Consider the following 20,613-nt stretch of genomic DNA (forward strand, 5'->3'; position numbering starts at 1 on the left):
CTTATGATGAATAAAAAAAATAAGACATCTCAGCTGACAATTGGAAAGTATAAAAGAAAGATTCATAAGAAAGTATAGAGCTAAAAAATACAATATCAAAAAAAAAGTCTGAGGGACTTTTCTTAGAAGAATGGAGATAGCAAATGAAAGAATCAATGAATTTAAAGATAGATCTGAGAAAGGGAGAAGAAAAAATGGGGAAAGTAATGAACAGAGCCTCAGGAACCTGTGGGACAATTTCACAAGTTTTACACATAGGTAATTGTAGTCCTAGAAGGAGGGAAAAGGGGACAGGAAATAATATTTGAAGAATTGTGGCTGAAAAATTCCCCAATAATAGTAAAAGACATAAATTTACAGATTTAAGAAGGTGAGAGAGTCTCAAACAAGATAAATTAGGGGAAAAAAGCATGACCAGGCACATCATAGTCAAGCTAAAAACCAAAGATAATGAGAAAATCTTGAAAGCAAACAGAGAAAAAGTCACTATTTATATTTATATTTGTGTTTATATATATAAATCCTAGAGTAACCATAAAAAAAAATATAAAGAAGTAGAGCTGAAAATAAATCAATAGATAAATGAAAGTTAACAGCCTGCCCACCTCTGCCTGAAGATGGGGTGGGGGCGATGCAATATGGCCTGACCTCTGTGTGTATCGCCCAAAGGCCAGCAGAGCCATTTGGGAAAGATAACAACCCTTTGCTGGATTTTTGGGAAGAAAAGGGGAAAAAAAGAAAGAGAACTAGGCTTTCTGGGATATCACAAATGACCCAAGTTGAGCAGGGAGTCTGGCACACTGTGGGGCCAGAGAGGAAGCCATGGTGTCCCGAACACTGGACTCAGAGTCCGGAAACCTGAACTGAAGGGCCAAAGCTGCACTGACAACCTATGTGACTGAGTAACTCATTTGACCACTGTGGACCTCGATCCCTCCTCTGCAAAGTGAGAGGGTAGGATTTATAGCAAATTCTTAGTAATTGCCTCTCTGGAGGAAAGGGACAGTTAGACATCCATGCTTCCTGCTTTACAGACATCTGTATTGGTCAGTGTTGGGCTTCTTCATGCTCAGAATGAGGTCCTTTGCCCACTCTATCTCTTCCAAGTCAAGTACATTTACACTCCGTTTTGATTCTTGTTTTTATGCTGATGACTCCTAAATACACATCGTCATTTGGACTTCTCCTCCATGCTCCAAACCCAGATTTCCAGCTGCCTATTCAACAGTTTTACTTAGATATCCTACCAGCACATAAAAGTCAAAATATTCTAAACAAGTGTCTTACAAATTTTGTAACAGAATCATCTGGGAAATCTTGGTGAAAATACAAAGGCCCAGACTCTATTCAACTTCATGAGTCTGTTCCTCTGTGTTCCTTATTAGCTCTCCAGGTAAACCTGACACTCACCAAAATTTGAGAGACTCTGCTTTAAACTAAACCCACAATTTACTCCCAATCCTTCTATTCCTCCAACCAGTTCCTTTCCAGAATCCCCATTCTCAGGGAATGGCACCATCATCCATCCAGAGACAGAGTCCAGATATCAGGTGTCATCCTTGGACCTCTGTTACCCTCACCCCTAAGCATCACCCACTCTCAAGTCTTTTCCACGTTTCTCCCCTGATCCTCCTGGGCTTCATTCACTCCCACTACCCATGGCCTCCTGACACATCTTGCTTCTACTGTTGCCTCCCCCATCTGTCCTCTACACTTCAGCCAGGGTAAATGTTTTTAAAAAATATTTTATTCTGAGACAGTTTCAATGTCTAGAAAAGTTTCAAGAATACTACAAAGAATGACTATACACTCCTCATCCAGATACTCCATTCAAATTCTTAACAACTGTCACAGAAATGCCCTCTTAGGGATCATATGTAAATATTACCCGGTTATCATGCCTCTCTAATGCCCTTCAATCTGGAACAGTTGGCAGTCTGCTTAACTTTCATGACCTTGAAATTTTAAGATCATAGGTTAGGCATTTAATAGAATGTATCTCGATTTTAATTAGTCTGATTTTTCCTCATGATAAGATCCAAGTTATACATTTTGAACAGAGTATCTGAAATGCTATGTTCTTTCACTGCATACTCTCAGTGGCACACAATGTCTGTTATTGGTGGTGTGAACTCTAATCTTTGATTCAGATGGTATTACCAGACTTCTCTGTAAAGTTACTTTCTCCCCTTTTGTAATTAATATTTTGGGGGAAATACTTTGAGGCTATGTAAAGTCCCCATTCTCTCTCCAGTTTAACCCCAAGTATTAACATGTTTCTTAACTATTAATCTGATGGTCACCAAATAATGATTTTTCTATTAACACCATTCTTCCCACTATTGGGAAAAGCTTTATCTTCTCTTATTTATTCATTCATATTCATATCAGTGTGGACTCCATAGTTACTATCTTATTCAATAGGTTATAATCTGTTACCATCAGTATATATTTTGAGGTTCATTTTATACTATATTTGGACATTGGGAAGTCCTTTAAACTGGGTATTGTGTACTTTTGACATATTCCCATCATTCTTTGAGTACTTTCTTACTTTCTGGCACATAAAGTTGTACTGGGTTCATCTAATACTTCTCCTGCTCAGGCCCTGGAAGGGGCCATTTCTCTAATGAGTCCTGGGTGCTTTTAGTGTAGAAGAGAATACAGAATCCAAGATATGAGTGCCAGGTGTACTTTTTGCTACACAGGTACCATTGTGTACAGGCACTCTCAGCTCTTATTTATTTCTCTATCTCCTTATATATTGAAAACCACAAGTTCTCACAGATACCTCCAATTCCAATTCAATATCACATAATTCATTCTAGCTTTCATGCTTTCCATATTTGTACCTCCTTTACCAAAAGCTCCCATGGTCTCCAATATATTTCTCAATATCCCTGTCTATAGCTAATCTTCCAGTAGTGCTGGCCTTCCAGCCCCATCACCCATGGGTCCTGATCCCTGCTAGGGCTTGCCTCTCTAGATCAGGACATCTACCTTGATTGGGCTTGCCAAATGACTTTTGGATGAAAGGAAGAAGGAAGAAAGCCAAGAAAGTTTTTTTGTTTGTTTTGTTTATAAAAAAGGGAGGGAAGATATTGGAAAGGAAAAGCAAGAGAAAAACCAGGTTATTTTTCTAAAATGCAAATTCATCACCTTTGAGTCATGTGTGTGCATCTGTGTACACCCCTCCCACCGCCCACCCCCACCCCACACAGAGCCCTTGAATGACTTCTCATTGCTCTAAGGAGGTAAATTCCATTACATGCGTCCAGGAGGCCCTGCCCGATGTAACTACTGCTGACCTCCTTGGTCACTTTCCCTTCTTTCTCCAAATGTCAAGCACAGGAGTCCTCTCTCAGCTCCTCTAAAATTCCACCTTCTCATTTGACACAGAGCCTTTGTATGTGCTGCTTATGTTTCTCAGTGCTCTAACCTGCCCCATTCATTTGGGTGACTTATTCTTCAAATCTCTGCTAGAGCACCATCTCCTCCTCTGGAAGCCCTCCTAATTCCCCTAGATTTAGTCAGGCTATTTTTCTTATTTATTATTTTCTTCATGCTCTCACAGAACACAGTGGCTCTTATCTCAACTGGCAATTATGCACTTATTTGTGTATGTGTCTGATTAATCTTCCTTTTCCTCATTCAAATGTGAATAATGTGAGAATAGTAATGCTGTCTCTTTTCAATCCTAATTGTGCCTCTAGATTGTAGCCCAGGATTGGTACATAGCAGATGATCAATAAATATTTTTCATGTGAATAAATTGCATTTTTAGAAATATCAATAGTTTAATCAGCAAACATGATAATTTTCTCTGTTTTGAATAAAAGGCAAAATATGGAAGAATAATATGATAAAATGTGAAGGATCCTGAAAGCTGTTAGGTTTAGTTTATAAGCTTCATCATTTAGAAGAAACACAAAATCACAGCAAATGATCTAAATACTGTGTGCAAGAAAGTAATGTGGGTAATATTTCACTTAAGAAACTTTCAATGTAAGACATATAGAGATTGTATGTTTGACTCACATTATTATTTAGGTGACTCAGGGTCATTAAAACGTTAGTCCTTCCAAATGTAGAGTAGAATTGCATTCAAAATCCATATGTGAGTGTACATGTATCACTGCATGTTTTGGAACCAGACAAAGTGATCTTAAATTGAAAAACAAAAATTTGAAAAGAGCCAAGAATTTTTTTAAAAAGAAGAATGAAGAATAACTTACTTTATCTAAACAGTAAAACTCTTGCTAAAATTCTTGTAATCATATAGTAAAACTTCTGATAAAGTTACTATAATTAGAACAATATGGTTGGGCATAAGAATTTAAGTTGATCAATGGAGCAGAGTTGAGAATCAAAACATAGTTTATGTAAGGAACTTAACATATGACAAGGATAACATGTGATTCAATAAAATATGGAAAATATCTTCAATAAATGGTGTTGGTATAATTATCTATTCACCTGTATGAAAACAGGGTAAGAATATATGTCCTAACACATATTCAAAAACATATTTGAGAATAGCCCTGGTGTCTATCAACAAGAGAATGGATAAATAAACAATGGAATGTTACAGTAAATAAGAACAAACTACTTCTGCACACAACAATAGGAATGAATCTCACACACAGAATGCTAAGAGAAAGCAGCCAGACACAAAGAGCATCCTGATTCCACTTATGTGAAGTTCAAGAAAAAAAATCAGAACAGTGGGTGCCTCTGGGTGTGGGGTTGGGGAGGGACATGAGGGAACTTCCTGGTATGATGACAATGTTCTTTATCTTGATAGGATTTTGGGTCACACAGTTGCATGCATTTGTTAAAACTCTATAAGTGTACACTTAAGATTTGTGCACTTCTTTATATGCAAATTTTACCTTAATCAAGGAAAGAACTATAAAAAAATATTTAACTCTTATTAAAGATGTGTATGCTGAAGAGTTTAGGGGTGATGTGTACTAATATCTGCAACTTATCTGGAAATGCATCAACAAAATAGGATGGAGTGATGAATAGACAGAGGGATGGATTAAATAGTTATATGGTAAAGCAAACATAGCAAGATATTAATTCCAGAATCTATGTGGTGAGAATATGGCTGTCTTTTGCAAAATTCTATCAAGCTCTCTGTACGCTTGAAATTTTTCAAACTAAAATCTTGGGAAAAATAAATACATTTCAGGTGTACTAACTATTTAGATATAGGACAACCCCCTTCAAAAGACATTTTATAACTCTGAGAACTTTTAGAATAAACCAGAAAATCCAATAAGTAGAGGAAAAGATAGATATTTTTGACTAAATGAGTATGAACCAATTTTGCAAGCCAAAGGATATCATAAACAATATCAAAAGGACAATTGTATTCTTTTGAATTAAAAAAAATTGTATTTTTTTTGTACAGAAAAAGGTGAAGGAACTAATTGTATCATATATGGCAGAAAAAGAGTTAACATTTCTAACATAAAAAGAATTCCTATAAATTTCTAAGAAATCAGAAAATAACCCAATAATAACCCAATAAGAAAATAGGTAAATATATGTACAGATAATTAACAAAAGAAGAAACATGAATCCCAGTAACTGTGCAAAAAGACAGTAATATCTCCAGCAGTCAGTTGAAAATGCAAATTAAAACAAAATGAGGTATCATTTTTCACCTTTGGATTAGCAAATTTTAAAATATTGATTACTTTCAATGCTGGTGAGGATGTTGGACGATGGGCACCGTACATCCCTAGTGGAGTGTGAATGTTTACAGGCTTTCAAAGCAGCAACCTGTAGTAAGAATCCCCAAGAGACACACAAGACACAGAGAAATAGGCATAGTATGATCCCATTTTTATAAAATGAAAATTTTCAAATTTTTGAACAAAGAGAAAAGTGTGAAAGCAGACACATCTAATTGTTGAAACTGATGCTTCAGGACAGGGCTTGATAAACTATGGCCTAAGCACCAAATCTGGCAGGTCACCTGGTTTTTTACAGCCCATGGGCTAAGGGTGGTGTTCATACATTTTTAAAGGGTTACATTTTAAATGGTTATATAATCATGTGCATAATATACTCATTTGGTCTCTTGGCCAGCAAAGTCTAAAATATTTACTATATGGCCCTTTAGGAAAAATTTACCAACCCTTGCTTCAAGGGAATTGTAGGTTCTGAGTTAGTCTTTCCTCTCCTCTGTATTGTTTTGATTTTTATGATAGTTATGTATTGCTTCTACAAGCTTAAGGAATATAGGTAGGTAGGTAAGTAGGAAGATCAATCACTTTGGATGTTGTTGGGAATAGATGTAAGACGACAAAAGGAAACCAGGGAGACTAACTAGGAAGCTACTGTAACAGTCCAGGTGAAAAAGAATGGTGCTTAGAAATAGGGTGGGCGCACAGCAGAGGTGGGAAGAAAGGGACAGACTTTATAGAAACCTATAGGAGTAGCTGAGGGATTGGGCACGGATGGGGAGGCACAGAGAGAACTCAAGACTGATTCCTAGGTTTCAGTCATTAGTTGAATGGTGCAACCACTGAGTTGAAGAGATGGGGGAGGGGAAATTGGAGAGTAAATCAAGAGCTCTATTTTGGACCTGTGAAAGTTCTAAAGGGAATTGTGTGAACTAGGCAGCTGGACACAGATGATTAAGCTGCTTGGGCTGTAGGGAGGGAGGCTGAGCAAGAAATACAAATTTGAGAGTACTCATCATGTAGATGGTACTTAAAGCTTTCTGGAAGTGATGGAGAAAGAGAAGAGGACCAGGAGTCTACCTGGTATCACAGTGCTCAACCCAACTGCAGCCCACTCCCTGCTGACAGCTGTCTCCAATGCCACTGTCCAAATGTTTGGATTCCCCCAAATCATCCTTTCCAAAATGTCCTCTTCATGGGCCAGGAACAGCATGGCTTCAGAGGAGACACTGACCCTTTCTCACAGCCTATGCCCCAACGCTTGCCTGGACAACCAGCTACTGTAATTTCTCCTGGATGAATATTCCGCCCAGCACCTGGCTTCCCCCAGTGGATAGATGAGATATGGTCCCAGTCCCTCCCAGTATTGTCTGCCATGGGTCCCTGCCATGAGCAGCCACCTTTCATCCCTGTCATACTTTGACCCGAGAAGACGCAGAAGGACTCACCAAGGAGCTGGTGTAGGTGGGGTCTGAGGTGTCGTCCTGGAGGTAGCGGGAAAGGCCAAAGTCAGACACCTTGCACACCAGGTTACTGTTGACCAGAATGTTCCTCGCAGCCAGATCCCGGTGCACGTAGTTCATCTCGGCCAGGTACTTCATGCCCGCGGCGATGCCCCTCAGCATCCCCACCAGCTGGATCACCGTGAACTGTCCATCATTTTGCTGTAATAAGACACCAAGGGCAACCAGATCAAGATGGGCTTCAGTGATTAAGCAGAAGCTGAGGTGCCAGGGCCCCACTGCCTTCTCCCTTCCGACTCCCATTCTCCTCCCTCTCCTTGAACACTCTGCCTTCTCCTTGCCAAGTCTTGTGGATTTCATCTCCAAATTACGTCTCAAAGCCATCCACTCTTCTCCACCTTCACTGCCACCATTCTAACCAACTCATCATCATCCGTCACCTGTAACAGCCTCCCTCCACCTGCCCCCATCCCAATCCATTCTCTAAGGGCAGCTAGAGCCATCCTCGTAAGACAGAAATCAGGTCACATCACTGAAGTGCTCTAACGGCCTCCCACTGCATTAAGGGAAAGTGTCAAATTCCTCAGTGTTGCCCACAGGGCCCCATGGGATCAGCTACTGCCTCACCTTATGCCACTTTGTCCTGCACTCCTGCGCTAAAGCCACAGTGACTGGCGAATTTTCAATCCTCTCCCTGGCCAAGCCCTTCCTGCCTCAGGGCCCTTACACATGCTGTTCCCTCTGTCTTTTCCCCACAATCAACACCTACTTGCTTTAGGTATCCACTTAAATGTCACTCCCTCAGAGAGGATGTCTCTGTAGCCAGTCCCCTCCCCCCCACATAATTAGCACTTTCTTACTACTATCCTTCAGTGCCTGCTCTTATTTTCCTTCTTAGCATGTATCACAAAGTTTAGTTGTGTGTGTGTGTGTGTGTCTGTCTGTCTGTCTCTGCTACTTGACTCTAAGCTCTTTGAGACAAGAACCCTCCCTCTTGCAGTCACCATAGCATTCCCAGTGCTGAGAACGTTTGAGTAGACAGATGTAGCTCGATAAACATATGCTGGATGAATGGCTGGTACATCTCTTCTTGTCTCCAGAATTAAATATTTACGGTGTCTTGCTCGACAGTGGATAACACACCTGCCTCAGAAGGCTGGATGGTCAGGAGAAGCGCACACACTGTGTCTGGCTTGTGGACTCTCCCTCCCAGTGAATGGGAACTGTAGCTGCCCCTCCTCCTGCCAGCCTGAAGTGCTGCCTTCTCTCCAATCACAATTTCTTACCTGGATGCCCTCCTTCCTCCATGGTTAGAGGGCAGGCTCTTCTGTGAGTGAATGTGTGCCTTCCTCCACCTCCCCAAAGCCCCTGAGTCTGGGCTCTGCACACACTGGTTACATCAGTGGACCTTGGGCCATGCTGCCAAGAACATATTTTCCCAACTAGTCCAGCCCCAGCTGCTCCCTAAAGGGTTATGAGTTGTATTGTGTAAACAGAGCATGGCCCAAGCATTGAGATGCTCTGAGTGGGGGAGAGGGGGGAGGAGGCGGGGCACCCTGGGCTAGTCCAGTTACTGCTGAACAAAGACCTTGGGCAAGGCAGTCCCTCCCTCTGCCCCAGGGTCCTCCTGTGAAATGCAGGAAGCATAAACAGTGTGAGGAGTTCCCATTTATTGAGCACCTACTGTCTGTGAGATGGTACCCAATGCACTCACATGCATTATTGTCTCACTAATATGTATGGGACACATCATTTATGCATGAGCTCCTGCAAAAGTAATTTTCTATGCAAAAATAAGTAAAGAAAAATAAAAGAGCTGTTATAAAAATACACTATTTATTAGGGGAAAATAATCCAACAATTGAAAAGTCTAACAACGGTAGCATGAACTGTTGAAGACTTTGTTCCTCATGCAAGATTGCAAGCCCGAGGGTTGGTTATGCCCCTCGCTCAGTTGAAGGAGTGGAGCAAACTGGCACTCCCTCCACTACTTCCTGAGCCCCCAACCCCCACCAGAAGGAGGACCCCCAAACACACTGAGTTTGACATACTCCAAGTTCCAAGTTCTCACTCAAACCTTAACCACCTCCCAATCTGCCCAGAATGCTTCCTCTGCAATATTTGCTTCTAACCAACTCCAAAAGAAAGTGCAGAGCTGCTTTTTGGAAACTGATTGGTTTTCAGCACATGGTGCCCATCTGCCAGAGCTGGATGTGCCGTGAGTGATGCAAATCTTGCTCACTAATGAACTTCACTCCACACCTCCCTGAGAAGCTAGCCCAGATTTCCCCAGCACCATAATTTCTCTAAGTAGGTCTCTAGGGATCTGCCTCCCCAGAAAGTTGTCATACGACTTCCGTATATTAGAAAATATATTTCAGCCACATGTCCCAAGGGTCAGATTTTTTCAATTCAGTTTGTTCCTTCTCCTCTGTAAGTGGAGACAACAATGTGGTTAAAAATAAATGTCTCCCTACAGAAGCCCACTTGTAGACAGATGTTGGGGAGGGCACCGGTGCTGGTTGGAAGCAGCTTTTCCAAGAGCAGTGTTGAAAGCTTTTGCAGATTTGTGTCTATGTTTCTACTTTAAGTCATTAAAGACTTCACTGAGCTGCTTCATTTTCTGATTTGTTTGAATGTTTAGATCAGTCATCTTATAGATTCTGGTGTCGACAAACGGCAAAAAGTGATTAAAAGTTCAGGCTTTGGAGCCAGACAGACCATGGTGGGTCTGGGCTCTGTCTCTCACTGGCTACATGCTCTTGGGCAAGTTATTTAACCTCCAGAGCAGTGATTCCCACATCTGTAAAATAAGAACAGAGTGCCCATTCTTCCTGAGATTTGAGATTCAAGGTTAAATGAGATAATACATGTGGAGGGCTTAGCTCAGTGCCCCATGAATACTAAGACAGCAGCAATGACTGCTGGAATTATCAGCAAGGCCATAATGTCTCACAGATCAGCTCTCCCATGAACCCCAGATGCCTGGTGAGAGAGATGGAGGACACCTTGGACGAGGACTGCAGGTTCCTCCTGGCTTCCTGGGTGTGTGGGGCAGACATCCTAGGATCACTGCCCTCAGAGAGCTTAGTTCACAGGGCATTCTGAGCTCAGCAGTTTGGCATCTGTAATAATCATCCCCACCCTAACTGTAGTAGGAACTAATAATGCAGGCCTGAAATTAGGATCAATTAATCTACAAACTCTGATTTCTTCCCTTCTTGGCCTTTGAGTGGCAAGTCATACTTCATGGAATATGTTTTCATCCTTAACCCCAGTCCTGTGGAGTAGGCAAGGCAGGCAATATTACATTGTTTTCATAGAGAAGATAAAGGAAGTCCAGAAAGTTTAAGTGATCATCCTTAAATCACTCTGTGTGATTTTGAGTTATAACAAGAATCTAAGTCCAAACAGCAAATTGCTTCTCCATTTACATTTCATCTTTGATCAATTGGTAATGGCTGTCTCAAATGTTGTGTGGAGAAGTCTGTGTATAAGCTTTGTAGGAAGAAGATCTATGATTGATTTATGATGTCTGCCATGGCCATAGAAAGAGAAAGTAGAAATGTATACCACAAATATGCTACTTTATCTGAATCTTTTATAATTCTTGTCCAGTGCCTTTTCCACTGGAAAATGCTGACTCTACAACACATTTTCTTTAGAATCTGCAGGAGAATCAGATATCATGATAAGACAGTCATACCTGTTGCATCCATAATCTTGGAAACTTAGAGATATAAACATATTAAGATTTTCTGACATGTCCAGCTGTTTTATGTTCACTTCATTGATATAAACTCCCCAAAAAGAACTTTCAGAGATATGAGCATCAGCATACAAAGATAAACAAGACAGAAAAAGAAAAACAGATTTCTTAGAACTTTGGGAAAGGATGTGATTCTATGCTGAGCACATGGTAAAACACAGTTTGTAGAGGAAATACAGGCTGGGTGAAGTGATTTAAAGTTTCTTCCTTTCATGAAGTGCTTTCTGCTGAAATTGCTTTTCTGCAAATTCACTGAAGCCACTTGCTGGCCCTTTTATTAGCCAGGAAGGATTTAGGTATTTCAACTTTCATTGACAAACCCACTTCAGGAAATGAAACCCTTATTTGATTTGTTTGAAGAGAATGAATCATAGATTTTTTTTTTTTCCTTACCTGAAAGAGCCCTTTCAAAATCATCCAGCTCAATGCCTTTAGTTTATAGATTGGGAAATTGAGTTAACGGATTTGCTCAAGGCCACAGGGTGACTCATAGCAGAGCCCAAAGCTGGGCCTCAGTCTCAGAACTTGCAACCTGGTATTCTCTTTCTGACAACTGGCTTGCTGTCCTCTAGCTCCAGCCCATGAATGAGCATCCCATGAATGATAAATGTCCCCATTTGACATTGCTCAGTGACTTCCAAGAGTCTTTCAGTCATGACCATCTGTGAATGAACCAGCAGTAACCACAAGGCCAAGCTTTAGCCACGAAGGCCTTATGGAGCAGGTCGACCTTCTTGGCTAAGGCATAAGGCATTGAGGAGGGCTTCAGGGTTTGTGCCTAAGATTATGGAAGAGCTACCAGGTTGAATCCCCTGAATCTGAGTGCCAAGAAGGAAGTATTTAATTATGGATTTGCAGTCTACCTAACCCATGGCACAGACATTTTTTAAAAAATGGATAATTATGAACCTACTGAATGTGTGGTTAAAGAATAATGGTGTTTCCAATCCCTCCAGAATGTGAAGAATTCTGAGTCCTGCAATGAGTGAGGAGCAGCGAGCAGACTGTGAGAAGCCCTTTCCGATGTGCTCCCTGGACCCTCGATGCCCAGAGCCTCTGAGACACCGATCCAGAGCTGGAGTTGTGGTCACTCTCCAAAGCCACCACGTCTGGTGTGAAAGGAACAGTGGGGGGTCGGGGAGGAAGCAGGTGCACAAATTGAAGACTAACCTTTTTCCTTTCTTCTCTGAATGGTGATCTTAAAAGTATACTACCTCCCAGAAGATGGACCTTGCAGGACGGAACTGATGACCCACTTTTCAATTTTATCAAGAAGCAAATACATCAATTAATGCTGCTATGCTCCAGGGTTTGGTAGTAAGGCTGAAATTAGATTTATAGATTACCTGCCTCCGTGCCGGGCGGGGAGTCGGACATGCTTCATTTCCCTCAGCTCCCAGCACTGCCTGCTCTGGCCGCTCCCTTCTGGCCATCCTTTCCCCTCTATTTCCCTGTGCTCCTCTCTCGCCCCTAGCTTTTCTCCCACTGCCTGGGCCGCATTGTCATGAAAAATCACTGGCATCCAACCTGCCCCCATGTTCTGCTCCCCCAAAATGGAACAGGTGTGTGCAGAGCAGCGGTGCGGGGTTCTGATTTTCCGCAGCCTCCTGAGAATGAATCTTCCTGTTCACCTGTGCGTTCCAGGGAAAGAGTCTGACCACAGTCTCCAGATCGCGTTGAGAGTCTCTGTGAAGCACAGACAAGTGACTTGCAGGAAATAATTGACTCCTGATAGGTCCGGAGGCTGGCTCCAGAAGATACTTTTCCTTCTAACATTACCTCCTATTCACGTTTATTTGGCTGACACAAGAGGTCTGGCTACAAGGACAAGAGACCGTGTACACTCAGCAAGCTCCATCTCTCCTGCCATGCCCAAACGCTTTTGGTCCAGAAACCGTTCTTCATTCAACTAGCCTCGACCCGGTGCTCAGTGTGCTAGGTACTGGGGTTTCAAAATACAAAGCATAACCCACACCCTCAAGGAGGCTGTACCAGGCAAAGTACGTGGGGCCCATCACCTACATCAGCTGTCCCACACCCCACCAAACAAAAGCCACTACTGCCTAACGACCCAGACGAGGCATAACGTGTGTGCTCCCCCTGCAAAGGTGGCTTCAGTATGCACACATGCAGCTTCTAGACACGTCTTCAGCTCCCCTTCCACACTGCAGCCCCTAAGCTCTGCTTCTGAGCTTTGGAGCCACCAGGCAGCTGCTGACAGATTACCGAATAGGTCACGCTGACTTTGGCCTATGCACACACAGCTCCACTGTTCTGTGAGCCTACCTGCCCATTCCTGACCTGTCTGGCAAATTCCTCCTTCTCCAATATCAGAGAAATTCTCTCTCTTCCTTGAAGGCTTCCCTGGCTTCCTCAGGAAGGTTTCAGTTCTTCTTTATGTGATACCTCTATACTTCATGTACGGAAGCAAAAAGTATAATCCAGGCAGATGATTGCTGGAAGATTTGGGCACTAAGGTCCTGGGGGTCAGAGGCATTTATGCAGGTTGTATTCTCTAAAATGGATATAACAGGACCTCCCATCCCTTATGTGTAAGAAGGCTGCTGTCCCCCATCAAGATGTGGGGCATGTTTCTTCCCCTTGAATCTGGGTGGGTCCATCAGTGTGGTTGAAGGATGCTGTGTGACATTTCAGGCTAGGTTACAAAACTGATACAGCCTCTGCCTTCTACTCTTGGGATGCTTGTTCTTGGGACCCAGCTTGCTGTGAGGAAGCCCTAGTCAGCCAGGTGGAGAGATGCCAGCTGATACCCAGCATCAACCATGGGACAGATGAATGAATGAGGCTTCTGACGATTCCCGGCCTTAGCCCTTGAGCTGCTCCTGCTGACAACACAGGGAACAGAGAGGTCTCCACCGAGACCTGCCCAATTTGCAGATTTGTGAGCAAACCAAATTGCTGTTGGGCTAAGTCACTAAAATCTTGGGGTGATTTGTTCCACAGAATTAGAGCAATGTCTCTCTCATCAATATAGACCCAGTTCCCAGCACAGGGCACCTCATGACTGTTTCAATGAGACTCTACAAATGGTCCTTTGATCTTCAGCCATAGCTACTGTTTGGTAGCTTTGGTGATATGCATACCTGGCTACTTAGTATTACTCTGAAGCCCTTGCTCAGAAGGTCCTGCCCCATTCTTTGATGCCGCTCCCTGCACCCTCTTGCTCCCAGGCTGCCCAGCTGCCCCTTTGGTCCGAGGCAGGCCCTGCTCTGCGGCCTGTGGTCAGACAGCTTCTACCCTCCAGACATGAGCACCTTGGCCACGCTCACTCACCCCCTCTCTGAATACCTCTGGGATGCCTCACAGAAGTGAAAATGCTTCCATTGTGGCTGCATGTGGGCATGTTCTGACAACGGTCCTTTACAGACCACCTGGCCACAGGCCTTCAGGGACCCGCACCTCTGCCGCAGGTGGTTGGGAGCCATAGTTCTCCATCAACTCCAGGAAAGACTTGTGGATGCCTGTGACACACTCTTCCCCTGACCTGCGCAGAAGTGCCTCCTCAGAGGCCGGGATGCCCAGGCGTCAGAAAAGGGCAACCTGTTTTATCTCTGAACTGTGAACTAAGAGAGCTATCTGGGAGGGCGTCTATGCTGGGGAAGAGGCAGAGCTGGCCACTGGCGTCTGCGTGAATCACGCAGGACAGCGTAGCGGCTGGAAGTCTCTTCAGTCTCTTCAATGACACCGATGACCATTCTCCGTCCTCCTCTATTCACTCTTACTCAACCAGCAAGCACTTATCCAGGCCTGGCTCGATGCCGTCCTCCTGCAGAGAGGTCCACATGCTCTGCTTTGTTCTTTCCTTTCAGCAGCAAATCTGTTAACCTCGCTAACATCTTCAACGCCCACCCGCATTTCATCAGGGATTCCTGAGCGGCAGGTTGTCCTCACACGGACACTTCTCCCCAGCCCACTACGGTCTGCCAGCGTCCAGCAGTGCCAGCATCATCCATGCTTTTGCCCTGAGGAGTAAAGGTGAGCTGAGCTGCTCTTACCCTGAGGAAAGAATCCAAAGCGCCATTCTCCATGAACTCTGTGATGATCATGACCGGCCGACTCTTGGTGACCACGCCTTCCAGGCGAATGATGTTGGGATGGTCGAACTGGCCCATGATGCTCGCCTCGCTCAGAAAGTCCCGTCGCTGCTTCTCCGAGTACCCAGCCTTCAGTGTCTTGATGGCCACGTAGATTTCCCTCTTGCCTGGAAGTTTCAAACGCCCCTTGTACACCTCTCCAAACTCTCCTGCAACAAGAACGCAATTATTACTCACTTCCTTCTGTCTGTGGAACCATGAAGGGAGGCAGCTTGTCAAGAACAATGGTGCTCCAAGTGGAACGGTGATTAAGGTGGCAGAAAGGAAATAGTGTCCTCTCACTGTAACTGTGACATCCCAGCGCTAAGCAGTTCACGGCAAACACAGAAGGAATACCCAAATATGTTCTTTACCTCGGATCTCAGCTTGGGTAACTAAAGTGAAATTTCAGACTCTATATGGGTTTGTTTTTCCTCAGGTTTGGTTTTTCATTTGTATCCCAGCTGAACAATTGAAATGAAATGGTCAGTTTCACTGTGGCAGAATCATAATTCATTTTTAGCAGAGCCTAGTGCAAGAATGTCCAGGGGCTATGGGATACGTTCAGGTACTTTAGTCCTCTGAATGAGATGTATAGCGTTTATGTTCCTACATTGCCCTGAAAGTGTTTGTGTCTATTGGGTCCCTCGGAAAACAGAAACTGAGGAGTTAGGAAGGTAAGTTAGCAGACACTGTGCAGGATAAAGGGGAGAGAAGTAGGATTGCCAAAGTCCCAGATCATGGTGCAGACCTGACTTTATGAAAAGAAGGAGGAAGCAGGAGTGGGCAAGGAGAGGCCCAGATTGCAGTGCAGACCTGGTTGATGCAGACCTGACAGTCTCATCTAACCCAATGAGGAGCTTCAGAATAAAGAGTGACCGTTCCAGAAAGGCCCAGGCCCTAGCATCCCACCGTGCTCAGTCACTAACTGGGGCTGCCAGAAAGAGCTGGGTCCCTGCGAGAAAGCCGAGGCAGATCTTGAAGGCGCTGCAGCAGGAGGCTGGCAGCTACCTGCACTCCTGGCAGCTGAACAGTAAGTGGCTTTTTCAAGCAGACACGAGCTGCACACCTCCACGGGTGCCACAGCATTTAAACATTTTTGCAGTAAAATCACCAAGAGTAAAAACAATTCTGGTGACACTATTTCACAGCTGCTTAAAAAATCTGTTGAATCCCATTCAACGTGCTTTCAAAAGTTATCTTATGATTTAACTTGGTTTTGTAACTTCAGTTCTTTCATGTGAAGCAGTTTAGAATCTACTTGTAAGTGCATCGCAGAAACGGGTGTCAAAGGCCTGATAGGAGAAACATGGCTTTCTGCTGGGAAAACTTTCTTTCTCACTTTCAGCTTCTGGAAGACGATGATGGAGCAAACTGTGAGCAATCAGATACGTTACTGACCGAATTAGAAAAGCAAGTTAACATCTGTGATTTAGTTGGGAGCTTCTTGTATTTTCTGCTGCATAGGTTGGAAGGAAGCTGCATGAAAGGCCTTTGGATGCAAAACTGCTCCAGAGTCTATGGAACTTGTTAGAATCTAAGGCTGGAGTAGAGGTTGGCTTAAGCACCATTAGGAAGATTTCAGCACGGACCTAAGATAGACAGCATGTGTAATACTGGTTTTGACATGAGACCACAACTGTCTGAGGTCAGACCAAGTCTCATTCACGTCCGTAGCTTGTACACACCACTGCAGTGTCTGGTACATGGTAGGTATGCCAATAAAAGTTGGGGTATCTTATTTATTATTATTTGCTTGGCTTTGTTCATTCTTGGGTTACAAACTGCTGGAGGCTCCAAAAGAAGTGGAAGTACCAGTATTTACATTTTTACAAAAGACTGTTTATGGCAGCATCTCCTTCAACAGCCAAACACCATATGACCATAACCAGGGGGATGGCTGGAAAGGGACAGCCATCCTGCAGAATGCTATGAGTTACTGAAAACTAATAGATGAGTGAGATGTATTGGCTTCAAAAATGTCTGCATTAGTGCTAAGTGAAGCAGAAAAGAAGAGAAAGTTATATTAATAGAATGTGGTCTGTAGAATATGCCCGTAGGGGGGTGGTGTATACCAAAAAAAAAGATTATGGAAAAAATTCATAGCAAATTTATTTTCAACTTCAAATTATTTTAAAAATTGGTTACACTAGAATGGTGGGAATAGGAATGGGGAAGTATGGATTAGTAAACTTTAGTTACTTTTATGTTTAAATTGTTACAATAAGCATTGTCTTTGCAGTTCAAATGAGTAAAATTTAAAGAAAAGTACTGAATAACAACCACCTGTCATATATGTGTGTGCTTCTCTATGTATATATATTTGTGTAGAGTATGTATATGTATGTATGTATACATACTTGTGTATATACATGCATATGTGTATGTGTCTATATGCATGTGTGCGTATATTATACATATGGATATGTCTCTATATATTTTTTTATGTATATATATGTGTCTGTGTATAGAGATATATGGAATCCATCTCTCTGACACCTCCACCTAGTAGGTATTCAATAACTATGAGCTGAATGAATACAGATTGCATATTTAATAAGTATACTAATTGAAGAATATCAGTATTTCTTCCTTGTTGTCATACTAATGAGTTCTATTTTCTTTTAGTAAAAAGACACGGTTGAGAGTGAGGGGAAAGTATGTTAATATTTCTTCTTGGGGGAGATAGTGCACCAAAATGTCTTGACTACCTGCTCTGTGCCAGGTACCGTGCTGGGCTCTCTGCATGTCTTAATCCTCACAGCACCTTCGTGAGCTGGGTATTATCATGCCCCTTTTACTAATAAGGAAACTGAGGCACGAAGAAAACATGCCTCAAACCCCACATGTGTGAGGCAGAGCCAGGGATACTCCCCAGGCCTATCCCTTTTCCTGCCATACCGCCTCTCAGAAGGTGTGTTCGGTTAGCAGTGAAGTCACAATGCAGGGACCACTGTGATCCAACTGTGCAAGTCCTAACCATTCATATGCAGTTACTGTTATAGTGACTCAGTAACCAGGGAACAGCAAACACAGTGCGATTGTGACAAGCTGGGATCTGGGACCCTTTGCTGCAGTACTGCAGTGCTTGCACCTGGACACACCTCTCCTCAAGCAACAAAATACAAAGAAACTGTATCGGACTAAAAATAACTGCATGCATGCGCAGTTTGGGCAAAATTATGGACAAAAGATACAAAGAGACCAAAAAACCCAACTGCCACTTTTGCAGAGCCCGGAGCGAGAGCAAGGAGTCAGGAGCAAAAGCAGGGTACCGCGCGTGCCCCCTGCACACCACACCTCCTAAGGGGTGGGCAAAACACCTAAGTCACCCCTCCGGCCCGACCCCTGCACACACACCATATAAGGAACAAGCTCGCCCCTCCTGAGGGAGCTAGCAAGCAGGGAAACTGTTGTTTGTTCTCACTGCCCTCTGCTGTAGCAGGGGTCACAGTAAAGCCTTGCCTGAATTTCTTGTCTGGCCTCTAGTCAATTTTTATTGATTGGGGAAGGCCAAGAACCCTGGCTGGTATCAGGACTACCTTACAGACAAATATCATATTCATGGAAAGTTCCTGCCCGGCTAGTCAGATGAGATCAGAATATTTAGGAATCAGAATATTTATCAATTTCTACACATCAGTCTGGGGAGTGTGTAAAAGTGCCCCAGGTGAATCTGCTATTCCCCACAACATACACATAAACTCCCCAGTTGAGGACTTCTGTTATATACCAGCGTTCCCGAAGTTGGCTGCCCACTGCAACCCCCTGGGAAGCTTACAAAGCACCGAGGCCTGGGTCCCACCTCCAGGAATTCTGTTTAGTTGGTCTGGGTGCAGCCTGGGCATGGACATAGTTAAAAGCTGCTCACAGGAGCAGCTACGTAATTTGCAGGGCCTGGTACAAAATGAAAATGCAGGACTCCCTGTTCAAAATTTATTAAGAATTTCAACACTGTGACAGCAGAGCATTAAACTAAGTGTGGGCCCTGCTGAGCATGGGATTCCATGCGACCACACAGGTCCCATGAAGCCAGGCCTAGCTGCCCAGGTGGTTCTGAGGAACAGCCAACGTTGAGAGCCATGGGTCTGAACCACCCAAGCGTATTTCAAACGGATTAGGGAACTGCTAAAGGCCCTGGAGTACCTGGAATTCATCCCTACACCTTTGAATTCATTTGAAAGCAGTGCTTGCCTACAAGCTGCCTTTCACTGCACAGGGTCTGACACATAGTGTGGGCTTTGTAGCTGTGAGCGGAGAGAAAGAAGAGAATGAAGCAAGAAATCAATGAAGGTGTGGCTTTGCAAAGTCGTTATCTGTGTAGAACAGTGTGGGCTACGTACATTCGTTTCCTAATTGACAAATGTCATGTCATTGTTTAATCTTTGTGGCTGACTGGTCTTCATGTGCAGTGTTCCTAATACTTTAGCTCTAAATTATATCCTCTGTAGGGGTCTCATCATATAGCTTTTTGAAATTATAAAATAAAAATGTGCTCTCCTGAGAGGATTTTTAGGGCAGTGAAATTACTCTATATGAAATTAAATGGTGGATACACGTCATTATACATTTGTTCAAATCCATAGAATGTACAACATCAAGAGTGAACCTTCACTATGGACCTTGGGTGATAATGATGTATCAGTGTAGGTTTATCAATCGTAACCCATGTACCACTCTGCCAGGGGATGTTGATAATGGAGGAGGCTATGCATGTGTGGGGCAGGGCGTATATGGGAAATCTCTGTACCTTCCACTCAATTTTGCTGTGAACCTAAAACTGCTCTAAAAAATAAAGTCTTTTTAAAAAAGAAAGTGCTCTCCTTGGGTAGGGAGAGATGGGTTCTGTATCGTTACTGCTCTTGGAAATCTGCTCTATAATCACTGGAAAGCAGTGGCTTAAAGGATGGTGATTCTGTAAAAATAGCTCTTTTCCTGTGTCTGACAAAGAAATGACTTCATATTCCCCAAGCCCGGAGGTTTTCAAACCACCAACTGCAAAGGAAGTCACTTAATCCACAGTCCTTACTCGGAGGCTGTGCTCCACCCTGTAATTAAGTGGCCCTCATTGCAGCTGGGGCAAACTCTGGCCAGAAGAAGAAACTCTGGAGGAAGAAGCTTGAGTCTACACCATCCTCCCTTCCTTCTCCACCCGCTGGACTTGGGGCAGGGTGCTTCTCTTGTTCAGCCTCAGCTTTCTCAGCTCTGTTGGATAAAAGGAACTGATCAACTGTGGGGCCTTCCTAACAGGGCGTAAGGTCTCTGAAAAAGTGCTTTGTAAACTACACACTGTTGGAGACACAGGTGGGTAGTGATTTTAAAAAGACAAGCCAGGGGTAGAGAGTGGGGTGGGAAGTGAGGGTAGGGTCATGGGGTAAGGAGTGGGGATGGGTAGTGGAAGAGAAAAGGGAGCAAACGTAGGTTTCTGCAGCCTAGCGGGACTTGAAGGAGGCTGATCCAAGACACAGCAGAGCATCTTGCCAGGGGTGCTGGGAAGTTTCCCTGCCAGGTATCTGGGCATGGAGAGTGTCTTCAGGTAAGCCCGGGGCGTTAAAGTCTGGGGGCTCTGGCCCCCTAGCACCGCCACA

At 43.6% G+C, this 20,613-nt stretch overlaps 1 protein-coding gene across 3 annotated transcripts in view; it reads right to left on the bottom strand.

The window, feature by feature from the left end:
* EPHB1 (EPH receptor B1) overlaps positions 1 to 20,613 on the bottom strand; it is a 428,732-nt gene that overhangs the window by 39,964 nt on the left and 368,155 nt on the right. For all 3 annotated transcript variants that reach the window (XM_082393428.1, XM_082393426.1, XM_082393427.1), the window contains 2 exons: positions 14,948 to 15,195; positions 7,148 to 7,363 (listed from right to left, as the gene is read on the bottom strand). In XM_082393428.1, the coding sequence (XP_082249554.1) occupies positions 7,148 to 7,363; positions 14,948 to 15,195 (464 nt within the window). The remainder of the gene's footprint in view (positions 1 to 7,147; positions 7,364 to 14,947; positions 15,196 to 20,613) is intronic.

This window comes from Balaenoptera borealis (genome assembly GCF_965194805.1).
Source record: "Balaenoptera borealis genome assembly, chromosome: 5".
Classification (NCBI taxonomy): domain Eukaryota; kingdom Metazoa; phylum Chordata; class Mammalia; order Artiodactyla; family Balaenopteridae; genus Balaenoptera; species Balaenoptera borealis.